Source organism: Pezoporus flaviventris, unplaced genomic scaffold, assembly GCF_033815535.1.
Source record: "Pezoporus flaviventris isolate CSIRO_AGI_PZ_B2104156 unplaced genomic scaffold, CSIRO_AGI_Pfla_v1 ptg000066l, whole genome shotgun sequence".
NCBI lineage: Eukaryota > Metazoa > Chordata > Aves > Psittaciformes > Psittacidae > Pezoporus > Pezoporus flaviventris.
The window spans coordinates 8,493,033-8,517,827 of record NW_026892614.1 but is presented as its reverse complement, the minus strand read 5'-3'; the positions used below and the strand labels follow the sequence as shown (position 1 = coordinate 8,517,827).

Sequence of the window (24,795 nt, the reverse complement as noted above, 5' to 3'; positions counted from 1 at the left end):
CTAAAAACATCAGTGTTATCAGCACTGTTCCCAGGCTGAAAGTCAAAACCACAGCACTGCACCAGCTACTAAGAAGGAGAAAAATGACTGCTACTGCTGAACCCAGGACACCTGAGTAGTGAAAACTGAAGGAAATTAATCAGCAACTTATAAATACAAGAAATATGTTTGTACTTACACAGAGATCCCTCCAAGGACACTAAACCTATTTGCAATAGCTGCAGAAATTAATATATTCCCTTCATGATGTTTCGTAGCCGTGCAAATTACTTTGTAGATGGCAACGATGGCAATTTATCTCTTTACTACATAAGAATGGCCTTAGACACTGTAAATGGCTATTTGACAAAAAGCATCTGTTAACTTTTTCAGCTCAATGCAAGAATTTTCCAGTGCTCATTCTCTGTTAGACAATCACAATTCTTCCCATAGAACACTGAAAGAAAGTACAGGCAAACTTCTTAACTGAAAATCTACAACACGTTTGAGAGAAAGAAGACATTATCTGAAGGTCAGAAAAAAAAAACCAAACACCCACAATCAAAAAACAAAGCCAAAAATTAGTTTAAAAAGATTTGCTGTTGCTTTTTATGTCACCTTACATAAGCAAGGGCAGAACACAGCAGGTAATTTAACAGTTGTTTAAAATACTGTAACTAATGGTTTGGAAAAGCCTCTGTATTGTCATCCTTCAGCTTGTCTACCATAAAGCTAGCAAACTACTTCAAGCTACCTAATCTGCAGGCAAAGAAGGCCACCCTGTTGTGGCAAGATGGGAAGGGGATGGGCTTAACCCATCGTTATTCCAAGGGCTGGAATGGCTACAAGGCAACACCAAAATACCATCAAAATGAATTGATACTCACTAGATGATGGCATTAAAAAGGCAGCTGAGGATAATGAGGTTGCATAAATTGTTTAAGGCCACTTTTCTCAGTAGCAATCTTGGCACATTGTACAAGGTGATGAAACCTGGGCTGGCACACAGCAGGCTGTCTGTAACAGCCGGTGCTGCTAAGAAAAAATTCTTAATTTTTTAGTATTTCTCCAAGGTACAGACACAGCCAGAAACCATAGTCAGCGGTTCTGTTAATGTAATATTACAGGATCCAAACTGCCCTTTTCAGCCTCTCTGACAGAAGAAAGCTTTAGGGAATAGAATGAGGAAGGTCTATGGAGTGAAGACATACAGAAAAGGAAGACTAGAGTTGAAGCTCACCAAATAGAGTGATAAAACAGAAGAATTCAAGAGAAATATAAGAAGACAAATACCACAAAAAAAAACAAAACACTGATATCTGATGCCGAGTTGCCCTGAAAATGCCCATGGCAGGGAGGTTGGAACTAGATGATCTTAAGGTCCTTTCCAACCCTAACTATTCTATGACTCTATATATTGACTCACAGGCTAATCTAGCAAAAAAACCCTAGAAAGTCATGCTTGCACCACAATGCCACCCAGGGTGAGTGCTCCAGCACCATCATAGTAACTACAGTACTTGTGCTCACCCTGCATGGCCTTGATGTTAGACCAGGGAGCATAATGAAGGAAAAAAAAACTGCTGTCATGGAGCATCTGGTACTCAGAACCCCTTTCCAGAATGAAGTTATGTACAAATTCCTTTTACCTTTTTTCCTTTCATCTGGTATAGCTAAGGAATAAAACCCAATCTTGACATATAATAATGGCAGTATATTTTGCTTTTTCTTCTATTATCTTTTTGCTACAACTCACTGATTCTCCCTCAATTTCAGCAAGTTCCCTGCCTCATCTTTGAAAAGATGTCTTTGCACTGGAGAACAAAGATGCATTTTGACTTTGTAGCATGCCCCAACACCTTCACTCAAAAAACAGGGAAGCTTCAGGATGTTCTACAAAAATCTTTTGACTGCTGTCAGAAGTGTCAGAAAACAACTTCAAAGTCCCCTGGGAGGATGCCAGAACTAGATGGAGAAGTAGAAGCCATTTACATCTACCCTTTTAAATTGTCTTCATTTTCAACAAGCACTCAGACATTCATTAGTTTTAGCATATCCCAGCACATGACCATAGCGAATAGCTTACTATGGCTTTTATTATGAATTATTCCACCTATAAGACCATTTAAAAATCTATGCAGCTATGACACCTGATTCCAAAATACCCATTCAATATTAAAACACTCCCTGCTGACTATCAGGAAGATCTCCCTCCCTTTTTCTACCTGAAGCATTTCCCTCTGTCTTTGTTTATGAAGGTACAGAGAGTTTTACCTCCTCTTGAATGCTACACTAAGTCCTCCCTCTGCTGTAAGAGTCTTATTACACCACCAGTCACATTTACATATTTTTAATTACTATTTCAGACAGACTCAGTTAATAAATGCGTTGCAGATACACATAGATAGCACAAAGACTTAGCATACCAGGACCACAGAAGAATTTCCTCTTTCATTTTAGCCTCCTGGCCCCAACCCCTACAAACATTATAATTTCTATTCTTAATTTAAGTCTGAAAAATGCACAGAGACATGGGTAGCTTGTAAGGGAAGACTTTTAATTCAGGGAGTTCTGAACATTGTAAGCTAACAAAAGCACTGTTGAGCTAAACATAAAAGAAATAGTAATCCAACAAAACCATTTTTATACCCATCAATTAAAAAAATATCAAAATAATATGTAAAATCACATCAGTGCATCACTGAATAATCTAATACAGTAAGGTTAAGGTTTTGTCCCCCAGCATTAGCAAGTGCATTTGAATAAACATTCATTACTCCTTTCATTGTTCATTTTCTTAGTTATGTGACAATTATCCTAGTGGACAGACATTTAGCTTATCACACTAAGTAAAGAAGGCAAACAAAGGCAAGAAATTGCAGTAGGACCCTGATGCTAAGTGACTGGATGGTACCCAAAAGTTATACAGCTGCATTTACCAAAGTTCACATAAGCGCATGTGACATTTCTGACTTAAATTGCCTCAAAATTATTTTTAAACCAAGTATTCCCACTATTGCACTATTACTATAAGCAAGATCATAGTTATAGGGCATAACCTTATGGAAAGCTCAACTTTGTGTCCGGATGTCAAACAGGAAAACTAAGTTACCAGAAACGGAACATAACACCAAAGAATATTTCTTCACATTGTCAATTTTTACACACTTGTGTGTTCCCACAGCCTGAAAGTCATGTGCGGTTCTGGACCACACATTTAAAAAATCACAGAACAGCTGAAGAGGTACGGAGAAAGGTAAAAAGCACAAGCAAAGTCTAGGTTGTTTCTATTTAAAGAAAGATTAAATAAACTGATAGTCTTCAGGTTGGAAAAAGAAATAACTAAGGGAAGGAAGAGACAGAACTATAAATTTGTAAGCAGCATTGAAAAGATGACTAAGAAAAAGTTTTTCACTGTACCTTCCAACAAAAACATTAGAGGGCATTGAACTGATTATGTTGGCAAGTTCAAACTGAAAAGAAGAGGGTGCTCTTCCACACAAGGCATTGCTAAACTGTGATTTCCACACAAGGCACTGTTAATCTATGGACATGGGATGCCATAGGTGCTAGAAGCTAACATAGATTTGAAGATGGATTCCTTTCGATTTTCTTCATGAATAGAGAAAAGCTCTGGGAACTAGTAAAGACAAAAATACCAACTCCAATAACTGGAAATTACAACTGAGTCTATTTTCTTCCCTCTTTACCAGGCTCCTGTCAGAGATAGGCTGGCTAGATGCTCAGCATGAACAGTACAGCTACTCTTGTGTTACAGGTACACATTTCCTGGAGAACTCTGGCTAAACACTCTAGGACTACATTTCAATGAATTACTGATGTAAGACACACTGACTGCTCAATGTTAGTAACATATTCACTTGTAAGACAAAATGCCAATGCTGAATGTCAACCACTTGTATTTTCTTTCAAGTTCAACATCTTCAAGGGACAAAACAGACGACAGCATACACATCACTAAGGAAATACTCATGTAGCACAGGTGGTAGCAGGGCTAAGAGGGTACCCAACAGGCCTTACAGGTCCAGGCCAGACCTCACAGCTCCCCTCACCTGCCCACAGCTCAGAATGCCATGTTAGCTCCCAGGGAAGTCAGCCTCCGCCCCAGCAGTGCCGGTCTCCATCTCCCCAAGGCCCTGCCCTGTTATGGGCTCTGCTGACCCATGGCCACTCGCACCCCAATGTCTAGCACCAGGGCTACCCCTAGCTGCCCTCTTCCATGGATGGGTAGTGGCCCTAGCCACCAGGTCCCTCTCTGACAGCCACACAGGGAGACCCTGCTCCTAGTAGACCCTGTTCCCCAGGGAAGCCCCTGGTCCACATGGCTCCCTGGCTAATGGTGCCCATGGCACAAAGCAGCCTGCACCTCGCACAGGAAGATAAATGTACCCCTGGAGAAGGATGAGGAAAATAATTTTACTGCAGCTGTTGATCCCTCAAAATCTGCACCAAAGGATGACCTCACTGATCACTGTTTTTAGGGGTGTGCCTAACACAGGGAGGTTACTGCATTGTGCACAGGCTGTCACTGGTGACAGAAGGGTCCCAGCTGCTCCTGCTTAGGGACCCACAGTTGTCACTTCTGACTGTGTGTGAGCTACCCTAATGTTTTAAGTGAAGAATGACCATACAATCTAATTTTGTAACTATTTAACTTAAAACACATCAACAAAATCATGCTACTTTTGTGTCCTTCCATCACAGTAAATCACGTTTTAAAGTTGAACTTCCTTGCACTTACCATAACTTCAGTGTGTACTTGTAATAACCTCTTAGACTTTTTATGAGCCTAAACTCCTGTCATCCAAGAGACTGACATTGAATTATCTATTCTGAAGGACTTTTTCAAGGTTTCGTTTTTCTTGCACAACCTGTTGTACATTCAACTGCCAGCTTTATCTAGTCACCATTACAAAGGAGATGTATTACTTGAAAAAAAAATAAACCTTTAGGCTGTTCTGTAAGTTTTATTCATGGTACAAGAGAAGGAGGAAGACTGAGACACTCCTTTATATAAATCTTCAAAAATTGAAGGCCATTTGTACTTGGATTTATGACAGTAATAACCTACCTGTGTTTCTCAGGTTTATTAAAATTAATGACTCCAATAAAAACAACAGCAACAGTTGCGTATAAAAAGTATCAATATTAATTCAGAAAACTGGCTCCCATGTTAAAAAATAAAGCCAACGTTAACACTGTCGGTAGCGATGCAAACAACATCCTATTCAATCTATCAAAGAAGTAACGCTATCAATCTAAACACAGTTCATAATGTACCAGTCCTAGCCTTCAGAGGCATACGTTTTTCCTTTATTATAGTACAAGACCTTGGAGCTCCCCAGTACCACATGCTGCCACATGTTTTGTGTCAAAGCACAGCTTCCAGAGAGCAACTATCTGGATTCATGAAGACAGTAGCTTGATTTTCTACCTTCTTTCTATCTTAAGAATTTTGTCAAGAAAAAGTAGTGCTTGTCTAGCATATGAACAGCTCATATATCTGGGGAGTTATGTGATTTCCTATGTATATATTTCTCATAAACACAAGCAGCAATGAAAATGAGTATTCGTAACTGCATACACAAAGTACTGTGTATTTCGGCTATACAGCCTGCTCCTCTCTCTCAAATAATACTGCAGGATAAGCTAATTGTGGCAGTACCTCACAGCCACCTGAGACATCTAGTCCTCAGAATTATCTCTGTTTTGCCTTTAGCACATATGTTACTAATTTGGGTTTTGTTTGTTTTTAATAGACTCTGACTAACAAAAGGTGGAGATACTCATCACCACTGGGGAACAAAGAAAAGTAAAAAGGATAAGTTTCAAGCTCCCCAAGTTGATACAGTTATGAACAATATCTACGACTCTCAGTAAATAGGACAGATCATACACTCAATGCCAGTGAGTGAAGCAAGACCTACTGAATTTAATAGAACTGGCACAAGATTCACTATGCTGACGCTATTATAGCAAATGGAAAGGTTCTGCTGGTCCCACTGGAAACTTGCCAAGGATGTAATTGATAAAGGTTTCTACTAAACAGAATTAACAACTAATAAAACACATTGGCAATATAACTGCCATCAGCATCGTATCGCAGGTAAAACGTATCTGTATGTGGTTGTCCAAAAAGAGAAGAGAAACAAATACAGGCAATCCATTCCAGCTAGGCAACTTCTGGCTATTTGTTTGGCCAGTCTCAACAAAGTAAACAATAATCTAGTCTCTTCTGAAATTTGACAGCACTCTCATGCTCTAAATCTACTCTTTTTCTTCCTTATTCAGATTTAAGAGTTTACCCAGCCATGATCCCAGGACCACAGCACCAGATATCTAAAAACAAAAAAAAAAAAAGAAAAAAGTTAATCAAAGATAAAAAAAATAAATTAAAACTTACAAATCAGTTGACACCAGTAAAACAAGGTTTCAAAAACTGAACATTTTTACAGTGTTATGAAGCAGGATCTCAATCCTGATTTATAAATACATTCTAACATCTCTGTAACAGACCCATGTTCCTCACACCTACAAATGCAAATCTACTATGGTTTCTTTACTTACTGGTTCTAAAACTTAAGAACCCCTAAAAGGCACCAAGACAGCAAAACATAGTGCTTCTCACCTTCTAAAATACTGATTCTTGAGGTAGAAAGAATGTGTTTTAGTTCAAATGACAAGTGAGATGTTTTCCATTTTCTCCTATGCAACTCTTCCTGGTTCTCTTCTATTAAAGAAGATGCAACATGTACAAGACCGATGCTGATAGCTCAATTAGAGTTACGTAGTGCACCACTAATTACTTAGAGTAACATCAAATCTAGAACTTAGATGCTGTAAAGTCCGTAAGTTTAGAGCACCAGTAACGCAAGCATCTTTGTATTGTACTGTCTGCAGGAGGAAAACCACTAGAATTCACAGCTCTCTCAGAAGTTAAGTGATCAGCTCAAAAGTATAACCTGATAGAGAAACCTATGAAAAATTATTTAATTATTCAAGAGATCACTGAAAGAGTCTCCTGAGTGACTTTCATGACCAGAGAGTAAATCCCAGTGTTTTCTTTTGCGCTCTTACAGTCTTAACATAGTCCTTTTTTGTTTATGCTTAGCAATACTCCTGCCTTTATGAGCCAAATCACAGATTCCTTGCCAAGTCGAAGTCTGCAGCTCTCCCCTGAAGTAGACAATGTCTTTCATCCCAGAAGACCGACACTCTTGGTTAGTTTTCAAGCAAGCAGCTCCTGAAACTGATTTATTACAAGGATGGGGCAGCATGGCTTGAAGCAGGGCAGCCATACACAGCCTGAACTGGATCATTTAAGCTACCTTAGAAACACAGCTTGAATAGAGATGGTCTTGACAACTTCCTGAATAACCAACATTTCTCATAACTACAAAAGCTGCATAAAATAAGAGTGACTATAAAGCACTGTAGCTATTTAAGACAGATGCTTGAAGTTGGATGATGTGAACATTCCTTCTATATTTCAATTTTCAGTCACAATAGAGCAAAGATTTGTGACATGAAAATGTCATGGATACGCTCCATTTTTATTGCCCTGTTATTTTTGTTGAAGCATTTCTTAATTCAGAGTGATCACTAAAGAACCACAGAATGATTCTGTCAGTGATCTTCCATGATTTTTAGGCTATTTACTAACAGAACCAGAAGGCCTGTAAACCACTTGGAAAGCAAACTACACAATCCTTTGTTAAAAAAGACTGACTGCTTCCTGGATGATATTCCTAGGAGTGCTAGGTGACTAGTGATTTGTAGCTATCAGGAATAGCATTATATGTCTATCTAAGCAAAAGTCATCACCAAGACAAACTGAAGCAATAACTGTACATTCTTTGATTAGCATTTAGTAGGTGAAGCACAACAGGCTGCAATTCTAACATTTTAGAGTAAATTCCCAGATTTCCCACTTGCACCTTTAATTTGCAAATATCATCCCAGGACTTTCTGCTGCAGGCTTCACCACTAGAACTCTGAAAATTCTTTTGCCTCAATACCGAGCAAGAAAAACTCTGCTTAGTTCATGAGATCATCTGTCACCAGTGCCAATTACAACATAGCAGGATCAAGGTTGTGATCTTGATGGTTTGCAGACTGGATATAGTTTTCCAGAGCTTGAGTTCATCCATTTTTTAGCTGCACTGTTTTCTATACTAGAAGGAAAATACAGGTCATTTTTTCTGACAATGCTTACGCATTTCAGTGGCAAAGACTTGATGTTACAAGGACCCTACTCCTCCCCCAACTCTTTCTCTCTTCACTCCCCCCCCCCCAGAAGAGTTGTATCACACTGAGAAAACAGCTTGAGGAAGTTTGGACTGCCACTGTCTAAGGAGCACATATTCCGTGGGCAGGCAGACTATTTCATTTGCCAGAGCTGTCAAGAGAGCCCTTTCTACAAACACTAGCTATAGACAAAATAAAAGAAAAATTACAATAAAATGTTTTAAAAGCTGCATGCAGAGCGCTGAAGTGAATGCATAGTAATTAACTGGTTTCCTGGGTAACTAAGGGCAAAATGATCAAATCTGCCTGCTTAAAATTAGTTTCTTAAATTTACATTTAGACATTTAAGAGTTGCATAATTTCCAGGTGTTCTGCACTGCAGCTGTTTTGATTAGCTGCACCTCTAGCAAAGTATGCAAGAGTCAGTCCACAGGTTCGGGAACATAAGCCAGTAAGATGCCTCTTTTCCAGTTGTGACTTCAGTATGAAGTATAAGGAGGATTTGATTTGCCAATGTGTCAGCATGCACAGCCTGTCAAACTCAAGCAGAAGTGACCTTTCAAAAACCTGAACAAGGTAAGATTCCAAATTTAAGCATTAACACTAGAGATGTCTGCTTACTTAAACACAGGTACAAATCCAGCTCACTGTACTAGAGCACAGAACATGAAAGGACAGCTTAAAATCAGAGTGCCTGATTTAGAAGGAATATTAATGGCACAAACTCAACAAGAAAGCTTGGAAAATTGCCTTTCCCATCCCTTTCAGTATGTATCTGCAGTTCCTGAAAGGGACAACATGGAAATAACTCAGGGGAAGTGGTTAATGCCCTGTATAAATCCACTGAACTATTCCCCTCTCCACGATGGAGTACCTGCCTTGCAGGCTCTTATGGGTGTTCAAATGCTTTGTCAGTGCTTTTGTCTTCAGTTTGTCAGTGTCAGCAAGCATGAGATGTTAGCAAGCTCCATGATGAGCTGTGCAGCAAATATTTAAAGAATTATTTAAAAATTTTATTTACCACATGAAAAATGCAATGCACACACTAGGAGATGGGCAATCATGAGAGGTTTTGGACCACCTAAGTAATTTTTCTTTCAGGACTAGATAATCTCTTGTGCAGGTTCCTAAACCAAGGAACCAGACATCTGGGAACCCAACTGTTGTAGCTTAAAACTTATTTTTGAACTTTTTCTTTTTTTTTTGCATCTTTCTGTGTGTGGGAATTCGTGTGCATGGGAAAGAAAACAGAATTAACTGGCTGATCAGTGATTTCACATTACAAACAAAACCACTTTTCCCTGGTTTGTACAACAATACCAGCCAGTTTCTAGTGTAACTTAATGAAAAGATTGGACTCCCACTAGGTATGTATTTGTCCAGGTGGGTTACAGCTGTATAATTGGAGTAGCACTTCACTAACCGGGATTCAGAAAACAACCTGCTGGGTAAAAAAGGAAAGAAGAGGTTCTCTCTGTAGTTCAACCCTTTTATTTATTTATGAGGGAGAAGATACGCGCTCTAAAAATGCAAAAAAAAAAAAGTGACAGGTGGTAAAGAAGCATCTGAATTATGTTTCAGCTCTAATGAAATGAGTCATGGGAATTCTCATCCTTCAAAATAATTTGAAATCTTTAGAACGTTATTCTCGATGGTGTTTCCTAGAAGTTTTCTTCACTAATTTAAGCAAGAACAAACAACACCGAATTTTAATTCACTGCCAGGTACATCCGTTTCTATTCCAAGCCCCATCCAGAAAACAACCATTTTAGAATTTAAGATAGAAGAGTGTTTATAACACAATAAATAATATGCTGCTCACTGCAGCCTAGTGAGTGTCAGGCCCCAAGAGTAAACACCTGAAACTAACCATGGTCTATGTTCTGCATCCATTTCCCTACACAGTCCATTCAGAAATTATGCTTTTGATTTAAAAAACACATACACATTTACACAACACAGTCTGAGATCAAAGACTCAGCAAAAGATATAAAGCCACTACTAGAAAACACAAGAGATCTATGTAAGCCCAGGACAGGATCTCCCTATCTAAACTCTGCAAGTCTGCCATATTCAGCTGTGGGTCTCACTTTAACCATTACAACCAGCAGTACCTATGTTTTTTAAACTCAGGTAGTTACATAGGGTTAGTTTATGAAATCTGACAAATTTGGCTTCATGGTTTTGGTTGGGATTTCTCTTAGAAATTAATACTAACTGAATTCACCATTCTTCCCTTTTGCTATGATGCAGTGTAGGTCTAAATCTGTGCCCTGTTTTTGTGCAACGCCTAATACCAAAATGCAAAGCAGAAATGGCAAGAACACTCAACTCCAGTTACTGTGACATCTCAGTATACCACAGACAGTTGCAATATTCTAATTCTTACTCAGTAGCAAAGTTTACAGTAAAACAAGTACAGCAAACGAGAAAGAGCCTGTCTTTAAAACAGAGGAAAACTGATGAACTCCAGGTTAATTGCACTAGGGTTTCTTTTTAAATAATAGGTGAGGAAAGTTATTTCATAGCTTCAGTGAACCCTCCCCAGAGGAAGACTGCTGTGCCAATTAATTTTCCCCACATACTTTCTGCTACACTTCTTCACTCAGGCCTGGGAGCAAAACATTACACAGCAACCTCTTAGCAAAGCAAACTACTCATCACAGGTGGGCACAAGCAGGAGCAGCCTTGGCCCTGGGCCTCCCACCAGAGCTCCTAGCTGAGGGCCAATCCTCAGGAGACTTGAGCTCCTCCTGCTGAAGATTTCTTTGGGCTACAGTAAAAGTATAGCCCACAATGTGTATTTTGACCAGGAGTTTCCAGGATCAGCTAAGCTGTCCTTTCTTGCAAACAAGTGTTATCACACACACTGCCTACACCTTTGTCAGGCAGCAAGTAAAACAAAATCCACTGAAGCCTTTTCCTTTCCACAGAATATGGAGGAGTAATGGGGAGGAGGAAGAGGGAATCATAGAAAGGTTAGGATGCTCAAAGCCCTGTCTAACCTGGCCTTGAACACTTCCAGGGAGAACTAGTATATTTTTATCTGTTTAGGATGACATGAAGCCCAGGAAAGTCATGAGACCCCATACCTAGTAGAAAGCATTTGCAAGATTTAGCCCTGAGCAACTGACTCTTAATTTCTGATGTCCAAGTCACTTCTGAATTACTTCCTAAGTAATATTTACTTCCTAGTAATATTACTTCCTAGGTAATATTTAGCAGCAGATGAATTACTATTGTCACCTCCTCTGGACGCCACCACTGACACAGCTCAGAGCAAATATTTAGCTGTTTTTGGACCATTAAATGATCCACAGCAAATGCACTATATCCAAAGACTAGAAAATCCAGAAGGCTGTTACAACTGTAAGACTATTAAAGCCATCCTACATCAACAGAAATTAGCAGTCTTTCAGCCTTTATTCATCCTTCAGATTCTTCTACAAGTATCTTTACATTTCCTTTTACTAAAAAGGGACTCTAATTAACGGAGGAGCCAACTTCATTCGTAAGACATTAATGTAACAAAGTCACAAAAATTCTAAAGTATTGTATAATAAACTCCCTTCTATAACAGTTAAAACCCTGCAAGCTCTCTCTCATGATGCAAGGCATCAAAACTAATTTATTCAGTTAGATTTGCATTGCCATGATCTCGAGGGGTTCTGAAAGTGACACAGTAGAAAGATTCATGTTTACCCTGGTACACTCAGATTTGTTTATTTTTTTCCAAGCACTTAACACGTGTCTAGTTAATTGCAGTACTGTTCACCATATGAAGTAAAATATCTAAACACATATTTAGAAGAAGTTATAAATATTAGCAATTTTGATTGCAGGTTGGTTGATTGCATTTGGGTGGGTTTGTTTTTTGGGGGGAATATGTTTTAGGTTATTTTTTTCTTCAAAATGAAAGAACAAACAGTGCCTTTGTGCAATGGCACACGCTACAAATGCTGTTGTTGCCAGCATAAGAGGAATGAACTGCTGTTATCTCAGAGCATGTGCTCTCCATCCACTGAAAACTACATCCGTAATAGTAGTTTCTTAGTATTTTTTTTACTTCCAACAAACTTCCTTTCTTGGATCCTAGTAATACAGCAATTACCCGTCAAGTTCAAAATCATCAAATCCACCCGGATCACCAAGACAAAAGAATCTTTCAGGACTCAATCTTTGAAGCTCTTCTGCAGGTTCCTAGAAGCCCAAACTGAGTAATTAGCTTTGAATGATGAATATATGAATGACCTTGAAACAGAAGCTATACATGGGGCGCAGCTAAGGATGAAGAAACTCCCCATCACTTGCTAGCTACTGGACCACACCAGCACTGAGGGACAGAGGAAACAGATTCCAAGATCAGCTTAAGTTCACAGACGAAGCAGCTAACTACAAACATAATTTCATGACGACCTCTGCAGCAAACAAATGTTAGCACAGACCTTAGTATATTCTGTCTGTAACATTCCTAGTGCGGTGTATTCATCCCTCACATAGAACTAATTTTCTCATGCTTTGCATGTGCAAGGAAACCAATTTTGTCTCTACCTGTGCTGTAGTGGAATAATTATTAGATGCAAGTGCTGTTTTTGAATAGTGGAATGAAGAGTAAGACAAAAAAGGTTTCTTTTTAACATGCCTATCAACTTTGACAATCCTACAAAGAGAAAAATAAGAAAATTAACAGTCATGTGTACAAGTTTCATAGAGTCAGAAAAGAACCTAACAAGGTTTAATTGCCTTAAAGGACTTTTTTATCATGGAGTTCTTTAGCACTCTCTAAAATTAGCCCTTTCTGTTTGCTCCATCCTTGGAAGTATTTCAGTGCAGGTTAGATGGGGCTTTGAGCAACCTCGTCTAGTGGGAGGTATCCCTGCCCATGGCAGGGGTTGGAACTACATGATTGTTAAGGTCCCTTCCAGACCAAAGCATCCTATGATTTTATTTCACCAATGAAAAAATAAAAAAAAAATAAAAATAAAAAAAAACAAAACCAAAAACCAAACCCACAAACCAAAACACCACCATTTCTTCTTCTCACATAAGTTTTGCAGGCCATTTTGAGTCCATGGAAGATCTTTCATTCTTACTTGAATGAATCACAGGTTTGCAGAGCAGTAGCTCTTTGGTTACTCAAGACCCAGTGATTCAGAGCGTTTGGGCCAAATCAAGTATATATTCTTCCAACACTTTCTCTCTAGAACTAATGCTCCTAAAATCTATACCACGCTACACAGATCTTTTTTATTTTTTTTTTTTTAATTTCTGAACAGGAAGGACCACAACAAAAACTTTTATAAGTATTGACAGGGAAAAAGTTAAATCTGAGATGTAGTCCTATAGCATCCTCCTTCTTGCCATTTTTCCCAAATAAATGCATGTCCAGTCTCAGTCACCAATTGGGCAAATAAATACCCATTATATGGCCCAAACAGAAGCCTCCCTGTAACTGGATATGCATTGTCCTGTCATAAAAGGAACATGTCAGCAGTCTTCAGCCTGGTAGCTTGAGACATATACACTACCTCCTATCCTGTGACAGGGAGAATTATCACATAAAAGTAACATGATGAAACACATCCCATCACACAAGGGGAAAAAAGGCTGCAATACATGGTTTGAGAACATCTCTGACCTACTCAAAAGTTTAGCACTATTGAGTTAAAGCCATAACTAGGAAAGCCATCCTACCATGGCAATAGAGGCAAAAGTACTGTGGGTTTCAATCAGGATTTATTTACCTTCTTCAGCTGGATAAGTATGTACAGAGGCTGCCAACCTTCTGCTCCGAGTCTTATTCAAAAATCTTTACGGATCCAAAAGCTTTAGTCATATACCCAAGGTGTATCTTGTGAGCAGAAGGGAAGTGGAGCCTCTGGCACAGTTACAGGGGAGCAGACAACACTCACCTCTGCATTCTCTACTTCATTATTAGATGATGCAACAGAGCTGACTGCAGGTGTAACCCCAGGTGACTTAGCAACATCAGAAAACAGATTTAAATAAAATTTACAGTGGACTAAAAACTCAAGTGCAAGATGTAGAGAATTTCTCTAGTATGAGAGCTTCCCATCACCACTCTATGTAGTGGGGCAAGCCTGGAAATACTGCAAAACTGCACACCGTGTCTCCTACCATCATGTATTATGCAGACTCTGTTCTGACTGGAGCACACTCATTATACAAGCATCGGAAACATATCCTTTAGGGCACAACTCCATAACTGGCTCTTCTTATGCCTGCACACTATCAGTGTGTATAAAGTTTTCAGTACCCTTGTGTATTCTCCAAACCTTTTTTATGTAAGAGAGATCCAGAGTAAGTCTCAACCTTAATTGTTTTCAGTATTCTCAATATGGCCACGAAGTATAAGAACAATTATGTGCTGCAAAACATCACGCTGCTATGAGAGTCATAAGATGTATGGGTCACAGAATTTTGTCCCAATATTTCAAAATACTTCAAATGCTACAATGTGAACATTAACCAGATGCAGAAAAATATCTATTGTCCAGCCACCCTCCCACTTGAGCTCCATTTCTCAGGAAGCTACTCCCATCAATTATTTCACCTAGAGGCCAGACTGACCTTTTCCCCTGCCTTCATTTTTGATACCATGACAGGATAAAAGCTAGAAGGACATACTAATGCTAAAAGCATCCCTTTTTAATAGTTTCTTTGTATATCACACGGATGAAGGAATAAAACCCTGTCTCGAACACAGATGCAGCAGACATGCTAATACATTATGTAAGCCCCAGCAAATAATTTATAACTTTCTGAAGGCAATTCATTTTAAGTTACCCTGCAGCATGATAGCACAGTTTAAAAGATGGATTTCAGTGAGAAAAACCTGATCTGCAGAGTATATTGATAATGAATCAAAAAAATGGCTTTAAAAAAATCCTCCACCACCAAAAAAATGACTGCAGTTTAGGAATTCTTGCATAAACCTTGCTTGCTGTCATATTTTGTTCACTGAAAGTATCTGGGCTCCGCAAGCATGGACGCCGATTTCAAAACACAAGCTTATTCCATTATGAATAAACTCTAATACATACCTGAAGATATTCCAGCATTACTTTTCAATTAAGGGTCAAAGCGATTATCTTTGCCCTTCACAAACAATACTTGGGCAGCATGCAACAGCGTATTTCAGTCTAGAATGGTGCACAAACTTATGGGTGTGGTAAACAGCCTGTCACATAGTTATGACATCATCTGAACTGAACTGTGCCAAAAGTTAGTTCAGGCATATAAATCAGTACTAAACAAACACACAAAACCTGTGATTTCAAAGCTGTACTGTGTCAGGTTTCTTCTGACTAAACACTTCAATTCTTGTTCAGCAACAGCATTACGAAAGCCAGCCTGAGTGAAAGCCATACTTCTGAATGGACAAACTACTTTTCCCCAAAATAAGCAGGAGAACAAAACAAAAAAAACTAAACCAGTAAAACCTGAGAATGTTACTGAGTTTTGAATCAGCTTCATTGCAGGTGCAAAGCTGTCTTGTGTTTTTTTTCTTCCCTAAACATGATTTATATTACATATAAACCTACAGCTTACATATTTATAGTGTAGCTCTTTAAATACAGGATTACACTTTCAGGCAGATTAGCACACTTTTGAGGGGGTTAAAAAAAAAAAAAAAGAAAAGTATTTAACCTAAATTCATTTGTATGAATCGTACATTCAATTGGTGAGTAGGCTTTTTAAAATTCTGCACCAGAAAGACACTTAAACTTTGCCATACCCAGCACCTCTTGCACTAATCCTAGATGATACTTTATTAGAATTTAGCACTGCAATAGTTATGCTTACAACCCTTCAGTTTTTCAGGTAAGGCTGTTACATTACTCATAATTTTATTTTTGTTCCTTAGTCTTCCTATAAAAAAGAACACTTTGAAAAATTAAAGCTGGGTATAGAGTCCCTGACAGCTTGCAATTCTGACCTCTCTTTAAGAAAGAAATCCTACCAGTTTAAAATTGCCCAGACAATTCAAACTGAAAGAAACAGGTCCCTTGTGAACTGCCTGCACTAGTTACCTAGCTAATCCACAAAAACAATGCAAGTTTACTTTGGCTTAAACTATCAAGAGCAAGGATGTTGAATGTTATGTTTCTAGAAGGTTTGTTTTTTTTTTAATTTGCTGTTACTGAGGCATATCTGTATTTGACTTACATAGGAACTAAGGAATCACACACCTGGAAAAAGTGTCAAGTACCAGTAATAACAACAACAACAATAATAATAATAATAATGACAACCACCACCCTAGTTAAAAACAACACCATGCTTACACTGACACTAAACATCTTTCCAAGAACCTTACAGCCTGGTTGCCATCCAGTTATTGATTTTGTTAATCTATGCTGCATGTTGAGAAGGAAATAATAAATCTTTACCACAAAGTATGTTTACAGTCATAAACTGGAATATATAGGCCAAGATAATACAATTTACTACCTACTGTACTTCAGTATTTTATTTCTTGCCACTCAGTGAAACCACTTTGAAAAGGAAACCATCAGAAAGCATTCACTGATAGTTTCAGTTCTTACATTCTAATTTTCATACTGCTCAGCAACAACAAATGCACAAGAAAGATTAAAAAAAATACCAAATCATAGTTTCACATCTGCTGTACACTTTTCAGACTCCCATAGTGGCTCTTTTAAAAATTTCTTCCATTTGAATCACAAAGGGAATAATTTCCCACGTATCAGCTGGGTTGTCAAGTAAGCACATTTCAGTACTCTTCATATTTATTTAGTAATTTGTTTTCCTTTCATCTGGATGTACTCTAACTTCATAATCAATGTATTCCTCGACTTAGTATGCACTTAAATTGAATGGCTGAGTCCCCATACAGGGGACTGGGCTTGATTCATATTTCAATTAAAAAACAAAGCAAAATAAGACAGTCTTGGCAATGAGTCTTGGGACTAAACACTCCCAATATCTGTGGAGATAACTCCCTTCCCCCCCCCGCACTTCTTTAATACCTAGAAAACTGCTAATAAGAATATTTTATTGTATCTTTAAGCACTGTTTAAACTACTAATAGCACTGGTATCATTTTACTATAATTTCAGATTTTATATTTGTGTTTTATATTCTAATTCCATTGTTTAATATTTAGATATGAATATTTACATAGTTACAAAGAACAAAATCACTATCCTAAAAAGTTTTCCTGGTTATCTTTCTCACTAAACAATTACACAAGAGAAACACAATGTGACTAACAGGTCTTCATGGATAGAAAACCCAGAAAAATAAAAACTTCTTGTTTCCCTAAAAGTCAAAAGCTATGTACTGAGCATGTCTGCTTCTTTCTAAAACACAAAACCCCCAAGCCCCAGCAAAAACCCAACAAAAGAAAACATAAACATACAGCCTGCATAAGCGATCAGCATAGGTTTATTTATATTTGTATGTCTAATGTCTGTATCGGTGGTTATTAATGCAAAATCATTTTTAAAGCCCATGCAGCTGCCCTTCCGCAATAAGACAAGTAGACAGGCTTACATTTTACATCAGATTCGAGTGAGCATTGTTTCCCAGTTTTAAAAGATTTTATATAAGCTGCACATGTTCAGTGCCAAGGATATTTGTCACCAACTTGCTTTGCTGATCTCTTGTAGCAAAACATTGATAATGCACTGATTGTTACACAGTTTCCTTGGTTTAATTGCTAATCCCTACTAATTTCATCACCATCTTCTAAGCATTCTTTTCAAAGTAATAATCCCAATCTGGTGAAAAGTAAAGAGCTTCTTACCATTCTGATTCAAAATTTTCCCCGTCTCTGGAGTCCAGCAGCAGGGAGCTGTTGCTGTTGTACTGCCTACTAGAGACACCAGAGGCTTTGGAAGCAGAGAATGTTTTCTGTGGTTAAAATGTATCACCACTGATTATATTTCAGTCTCTCAGTTCCTAGCCTTGATGCTCTGGAAATCAGCCAATCCAAGCGATAAAGAGGTTTGCAACAAGAAGTTGCAGAATTTTCACAGCAAATGCTTCATGGAAATGTTTTGCTTCTGATACTTGTTTTTTATATCCACTATATGTTAAAATAAACCCTGGCTCCCTTTTCCCTCCTCCTCTTTTTCTTTTTTTTTCCCCCAAGATGAGATTCATATATTGTTCACAAGGGACTTTAGCACTTGCTACAGCTAGGCACAGTGCAGAAAGGCATCATGCCAGATTACGCATATATCGCTGCCAAGACACCTGAATTTTGACTTGCAACACACCCTGTTATTCCAAACATGGGTTTCCTAAGCCAAAGCTCCTGACTTTGCCAAAACACACGGTGTTTTTGTAAGACAGCCAAATGCCCCTTCAAATTAGCTAAGAGCATCTTTTATTTGCAATGTGGTTGCTCTGCGTTGTCTTTACTTTTTTTTTTTTTTTTGATAAACACTTTTTTCCTAGTGAAGACAAGGTGGTAAATTCCAAAGAGATGAAATGATCAACTGGTACTTCTGCTATGTGTTTCTACCCCCATCCCCTCAAGAATACACACCACAGACAATCTCTCTGCAATGCTGTAACTACAATTAACTACTTAGTTAATATTATAACCACTTTAATGTTCTCAGTGACAACCTCAGGATGCTGCTGTGCTGGGTGCGATACAAAAGAAGCCCAAAAAACAAAGACAGTCCTGACTCAACAGACCTTGCTGTCAAAGAACACAGTAAGAGATGATAAAGAAGGAGGCAGAAAGGTCCAAATCAGACAATTCTGGCTCGTTTAATAGGTAGAGTAATAACCCAGCAACCTGACTATATCCAAGCTTTGGGGGAATTACAATAAGAGAGTTTTAACAGAAGGGTCATTAAGAGGCTACGGAGACTACCTTAGAAATTCTCTCAAGGAGGAAGCATGTTATTGTACTAGAAAGCACAAGATTGAGTCTGAAATTTTAATGAATGGATGAAAGAGGATGGAGTCATTGCTTCTTCAATGACTGAGAGTTTATAAACATCTAGAAAAGTTAAGACCATGCTCTGTGAAAGAAAGGAAAAGAAATTCAGAAGAGGTGCTCTTAGCTTTCTTCTCTTTGTAAGAGGATTCAATAATGATTTTCTGATTCAAACTGAATCAGTTTGAATGGGTATGAGAGTGCATGACTGACCTGAAAAAAAGCAAAGGAAAGGACGCTGGACTAATTGTCAAGCTTGTTTAGAAGGTGAAAATCAGCTGGATGGACATTATTTGTTGAAACAACAATGAATTTATTGGAAGAAACTATAGAGAGAAATAAGACTTAGTCATCAATAGCACTGACTGTTTTTTCAAACTCAGAGAAAGAACAAAGTAATAAATGACATGTTATGGAAATCACAAGATTAAGTTGTTTTCCAGGGTGACAATAAAGCAGCAGCAGGGGAGTTTACAGGAGGTAACAGCCATATTGAGCTGTTATTTTCTATCTGAATAGCCACAAGAAGATTTCTCTATCACGTACTTTTCTTTTTAGCCAGAACTAACAAAATTCATTTGCAAGCCATTACAACAAAGATGAACTTGATCTGTATTTATAGATGTGTTATCTTATGTAAATAAAGGGACCAAGTTTCAACCCCCAAGAAATACAGCAAAACGATGTCAAAAAAAGGTGTTGACAGAATCATAAAGGAGGGTGAAAAATTAAACAAAAGAGATTCTATGAAACCAAGACAAAATTTCGGGAAGAAAATGGGCAACAGTATAACAAGGTAGTTTACAGGATAAAGAAAGTGTAGAGCACTGGTTCCACTGTTTGACCAGAAAGCTGTCTGCCGTGACTTTGCCTTAGCAGTTTCTGCAGCATGGAGGGAGCAGAAGATGCATTGGAAAATGCCCAGTGCTGCACCAGAAGTTTGGCAATGATAGCAAACAACTTGTATAGCTGGGTTAGTCAGACTGCTAATGGGACTCCCATCTCAAGGGCTCCACTTGTAATATCCTTGAGACCCAACAGACAATTCTGTGAAACAATTCAAAAGCTACGGAGGGCTTGCTCTATTTTAGAAATAAAAGCTTTTCCATCAGAATGTTTTCAGCCACCTTGCTAGTGTGTGCAAACCATTTGTGTAAACCTTGACATTTCTGAAACCCTTATAATCACAAAAGATACATACTGGGATAGTGATCAGATGGTGAATATGAAGACATGCAGCCAAATCTTGCCCCTGTAGGTTTCTACAGATAACATGGATGGAACAGGGCGATATGACCCTATGCACACATGCAAACAATTTTCAACTCTCAGTCAGTGAAGCCAGATACCTCCATTTCATATTGAATAGTTAATAATTAATTGAATGCATGCAAACTTCAGAGTGAATTCTGGCATGGTCTTCTCATATTTAAAACAGACACATCCCAAACTCAAGTGACTATATAATCTCCTAAATTCAACTAAGACGTTTCTATATAGAACAAGCACTATCAACACAAGTATACAGGCAGAACTGACATGCTATACCATTAGCACTTTTCCGTCAAAAGAAGGCCTCCTTTTTCATTTACTGTAAACTCCTTCCAACACACACACACAGAGGCAAAAAGAAGTGTCCATTAAGGGAAAGAACTGTGTACTGGTATAACTGCAATAGTTTAAATGTGAACTTCAACATTTACCTCTACATAACACTTAACCTGATGGAAAACAAAATCATTTTTAACTGTCATCAGAGGCTATTTACAAAATAAAGAAAAAAGCTCTCATGGGCTTCACGTTCTCAAAGGATCACATTCCTTAGGCACCTGTAGAAATGCAGCTAGCAGCCCACACAGATTAAACACTTATTTAAACTGTTTTTCTTAAGCAATGACATATGCAAGCCCTTGAATGCTCAAAATGATCAAGGAATGCACAATGATGCTGTTGTTGGATTAAAAGTAATCTATTTTTACGACGTAACTTCCATTGCCAGATCTACTCCTTCACATGTGCATGTTTTCTACAGCATGTAAACCTTTGCACTAGAGCCCTCAGTCTGCAACAATCGAACAGCTGTATTAAGAGGTACCAAACATAAAGCAATTGTTCAAAAAACTGAATTTTTTTCCCAGTAGAATTTTTTTGTTGTTGTTATTATGGCATGCAATTGCTATCTGAAGACAGGATGGAAAAATCAAAGTATTTCAAATTTTCATTATTTCAAAAGCCCTAATGAATTTAAATGCAGAACTGTTGAGTCATTTTGGATTTGCTTGAGATGCCACAAAGCTTAAGGGACATGCAGTTATGGCTTTCTTGGGGCACTCTAAGTCTGTTCAAATCATCCCTAGCATTATGAAGCACCATCTCTCCCCATAAGTTGTAATACATTAAAAGACCTATGAACAGCTTGCTAGAAATAGTTAAAAATAAATCACAGCTCTGTGACTGAGATGAGGAATTAGGCAAAAGTGTGCAATATTTTTTTACTTTGCAGAATGAAGATAAACTAGGTTACACACATCTGCAGGAATTCTAAAAGTCAGGAAACCCAAACAGATACAAACTCTCAAAGAAACCTACAAAACAGAAAAATGACTAACAAAAGACTTTGAATATTTAATAATTTGATATAATAAAATATATATTTTTCCCCATTCCTTCTCTGAAATTTTCACTCTCAGAAAAGGCCTAAATCCACCATGATAGCTGGGATCTATACAGCATATCAACATGTATATTCTCATTTTAAGGATATTCCATTCCTCAGGAACGGGAAAACAATAAACCATGGTGCAGAACACAGTAAGACACTTCAAGATCTTAAGACACCCAAATATTTTAAAATCCAAGCCAAAATACTTCTAGTATGAAGTTTAGCCTATCTTGGTCAGATGAACTTGGAACAACAGAATCTACTTCCATGTACTAAAAAAAGTCAACTGAACGCATGCTGACAATCACAAAAATTCCTTTCAGACAGCAGTGTTTCACCTTGCAAGAAGCTTTACCACATTCTCACATGCAAACTACATTTCAAAGGAATATTTTCTCATTATTTTGTGAAGAACTATTTCAAAGTTAAAGCTAAGAGTGAAAGTTAAAAACAGTTGCAAAAAAAAATGCCATCAAATTAAAAAAGTTTTCTTAAAAAAAAAGAAAAAACTCGAAAGAGTGCCTTCTTATCTATCAGACGCTGCTGAAAAAACATATGAGTGCTGCCTCCCAGAGTCCAGCTGCCTAGAAACAGTTTCTTCTCTTTTTCTGTGGTACACTGATTCAGAGTCCAAAGAAACGATCTCCAAGGGCTGTGAAACAGTAACTAGATTCTCTGTTTCTGCCAACTATTTATACCAAAAGACCACCCCAGCTCAAGCTCTGACAGACCTAGGCCTCTGCTGTGTTGCCCATACAGCACAGCCAGGTAACAGCTTCAAAACGGAGCAGAATCTGCCTCTCATAGACACATGCAACCATATAAAGGAAAAGACAGTTGTTAGACCCTCTCCATAGGCCCCCAGATTGCTGTGCAGAGCCTGCCTCCACCACTTCCCCACTTGGAGCAGGCAGGTGGGCTATCAGAGACTCTTCAGCGCCCTGGGGAGATGGCTGTGGGAGAGGAGGCACAGGAGTGGGATGCAGCGCTGCACTGAGAGGGTGGGCAACTTCCACCTCCTGTCATCAATATCAACAGAGACTATGACACAGTTCCTATGCATGCTGCAGCTAAATGACTCAGACCAACATTTCTTGATCTAACCACTGGAATGAGCACACAACTGTGATCATATTCTGACACAAGAAGCAGATGTTTAAGGAGTTCCATTTAAAGAACTTTAGGGTTTAGGCTATTGTATTTTTAACACTAATCACAGATCGCTACTTTGCAAGTTTAGTGAACACCTTTGCCAAGCATCCTTCCATCACAAAGTAACTCAAGGGATCTTTCTACAGTCTACACTGTATATCCCATATATGTTAGTGACGATGAAGTGACGATGATACACAGCCTTAAAATATCAGAATTGTTATCAGTATAATAACAGCTTATCGGCAAACTTTTCTGTCTGAAATACAAGTATTTCCCTCAGTAACTTCCATTCCTAAAGAAATACTTGCTAATATTCAAAATGGGAAGAAAACACAAATCGGCACATCTTGGTTTCATGTTGCTTTCAAGGGGACGACGACAGTCAGGCACTCTCTTCCTCTCCCTCTCGCCACGAGGGGGGGGTGCAGCATTGCTCGGGCCCCGTTCTCCAGCAAGGAAATAAGTATAAAACACAGAAGTATCATCGTCTTAAAACAACCACTTGAATTAACTTAATTAAGCTAAGCAAGAATGATCACAATATATGCCGAGTACTTAATAAAACAGATTTTTATACAAAAAGCCTATGTAATGTATACACTGAAAAATAGCCAATTTTAAAAACAGCTATTCATTTTACATACATTAGAATTTGGCCTCCTACATACATCAAAGCAGCTGTGGTGGTTAATTCAGTTTTGTTTCCATGTGAAATTGCACTTAATATAATTTTCCTAAATTACAAAAGACATTTAATTCTGCTGCAGTATTCTTACCTAATGCCAGTTTCAAACTTGGATAGAGGAGGAAAGAAATTGCAGGAAGATCAAAGCTGCTACCACTATGTTGAGAATAGCTTGAGACAGAAGTGGAGAAATGGAACAGCATCCAAGGAGATCTTCAGGGTTTGGTGTGACCTCAGGGCTAAATACAGAATAGTGACCAACATCTGTTGGACTTCCATGATCATAATGCTCCTCCTTATGACCTTCTGAGCTGTCCTCAGAAAGCTGGTATGCAATACAGAAACACATGCTTAGAGAGGGATAGCTCTGGAAAACTCCAGATAAAATAGAGAGGCACAGCAGAGTTCTACTGTAAAGTCACATGGACAAGAAAATGCTCCAAAGGACATTAAATGGCAAAGGCTCACATTCCTAGCAACACAGTACCTGACAGACACAGTAGCACACTCCTGAGGAATAGGGCTACAAAAGCACAAAACTATTCCATAGTAACTAGCTCAATTAAAATTGCAACCTATTTTATAAATCAGCATGTGAGCCTCACCAACTGGTTCTTGGGGAAGTGATTGATCCTAAGAACAAAGTGTGAAGTAGCTGAACAGCACCAGCATTTGTTCAGGTATCAGACACTGTGAAGCAGGAGGTGCTGATTAAACCCACCTCCAAATGAAAAGAGACATAATCAAGAAACTAAGCAGGCAAATAACTGCTACAAGTTTATGAAAACTGGAGAAGTGTAGGTGTACACAGTACACATCTCCAGCACAAGCTGAGCGAGAAATGGACCTGCACAGCCCTGCAAGACATATGGAAGATTAGATTTCCTTTACCATGAAATATGAACAGCAGCAGCAAGCAATATCTTAATGTCAGCACATACCTGGACTCCCAAGCCATAAACTACCATTCTCCCCACTATAAGCAATATGAGAAAGATGAACTATGAAGATACAATGTGGAGAAAGAAGTAGGCTTAGAACAATATGGAAATGCTGTAGGATTTGGCCCAGGAATGAATCCTGAAGGGCAATCATCTGATGTGC

General features: G+C 38.4%; 1 protein-coding gene across 4 annotated transcripts in view; it reads right to left on the bottom strand.

Annotated features, from left to right (window-relative positions):
* The window catches only part of PLD5 (phospholipase D family member 5), a 166,071-nt gene that overhangs the window by 118,785 nt on the left and 22,491 nt on the right, over positions 1-24,795 (bottom strand). Inside the window, exon 1 of one of the 4 annotated variants that reach the window (XM_061471156.1) lies at positions 18,041-18,369. The exons of the other annotated variants lie outside the window; for them this stretch is intronic. Within the exon in view, the coding sequence (XP_061327140.1) occupies positions 18,041-18,043 (3 nt within the window). The 5' untranslated portion in view covers positions 18,044-18,369. Of the gene's footprint in view, positions 1-18,040; positions 18,370-24,795 lie in introns of those variants that run through there. 4 annotated transcript variants of the gene reach the window in all.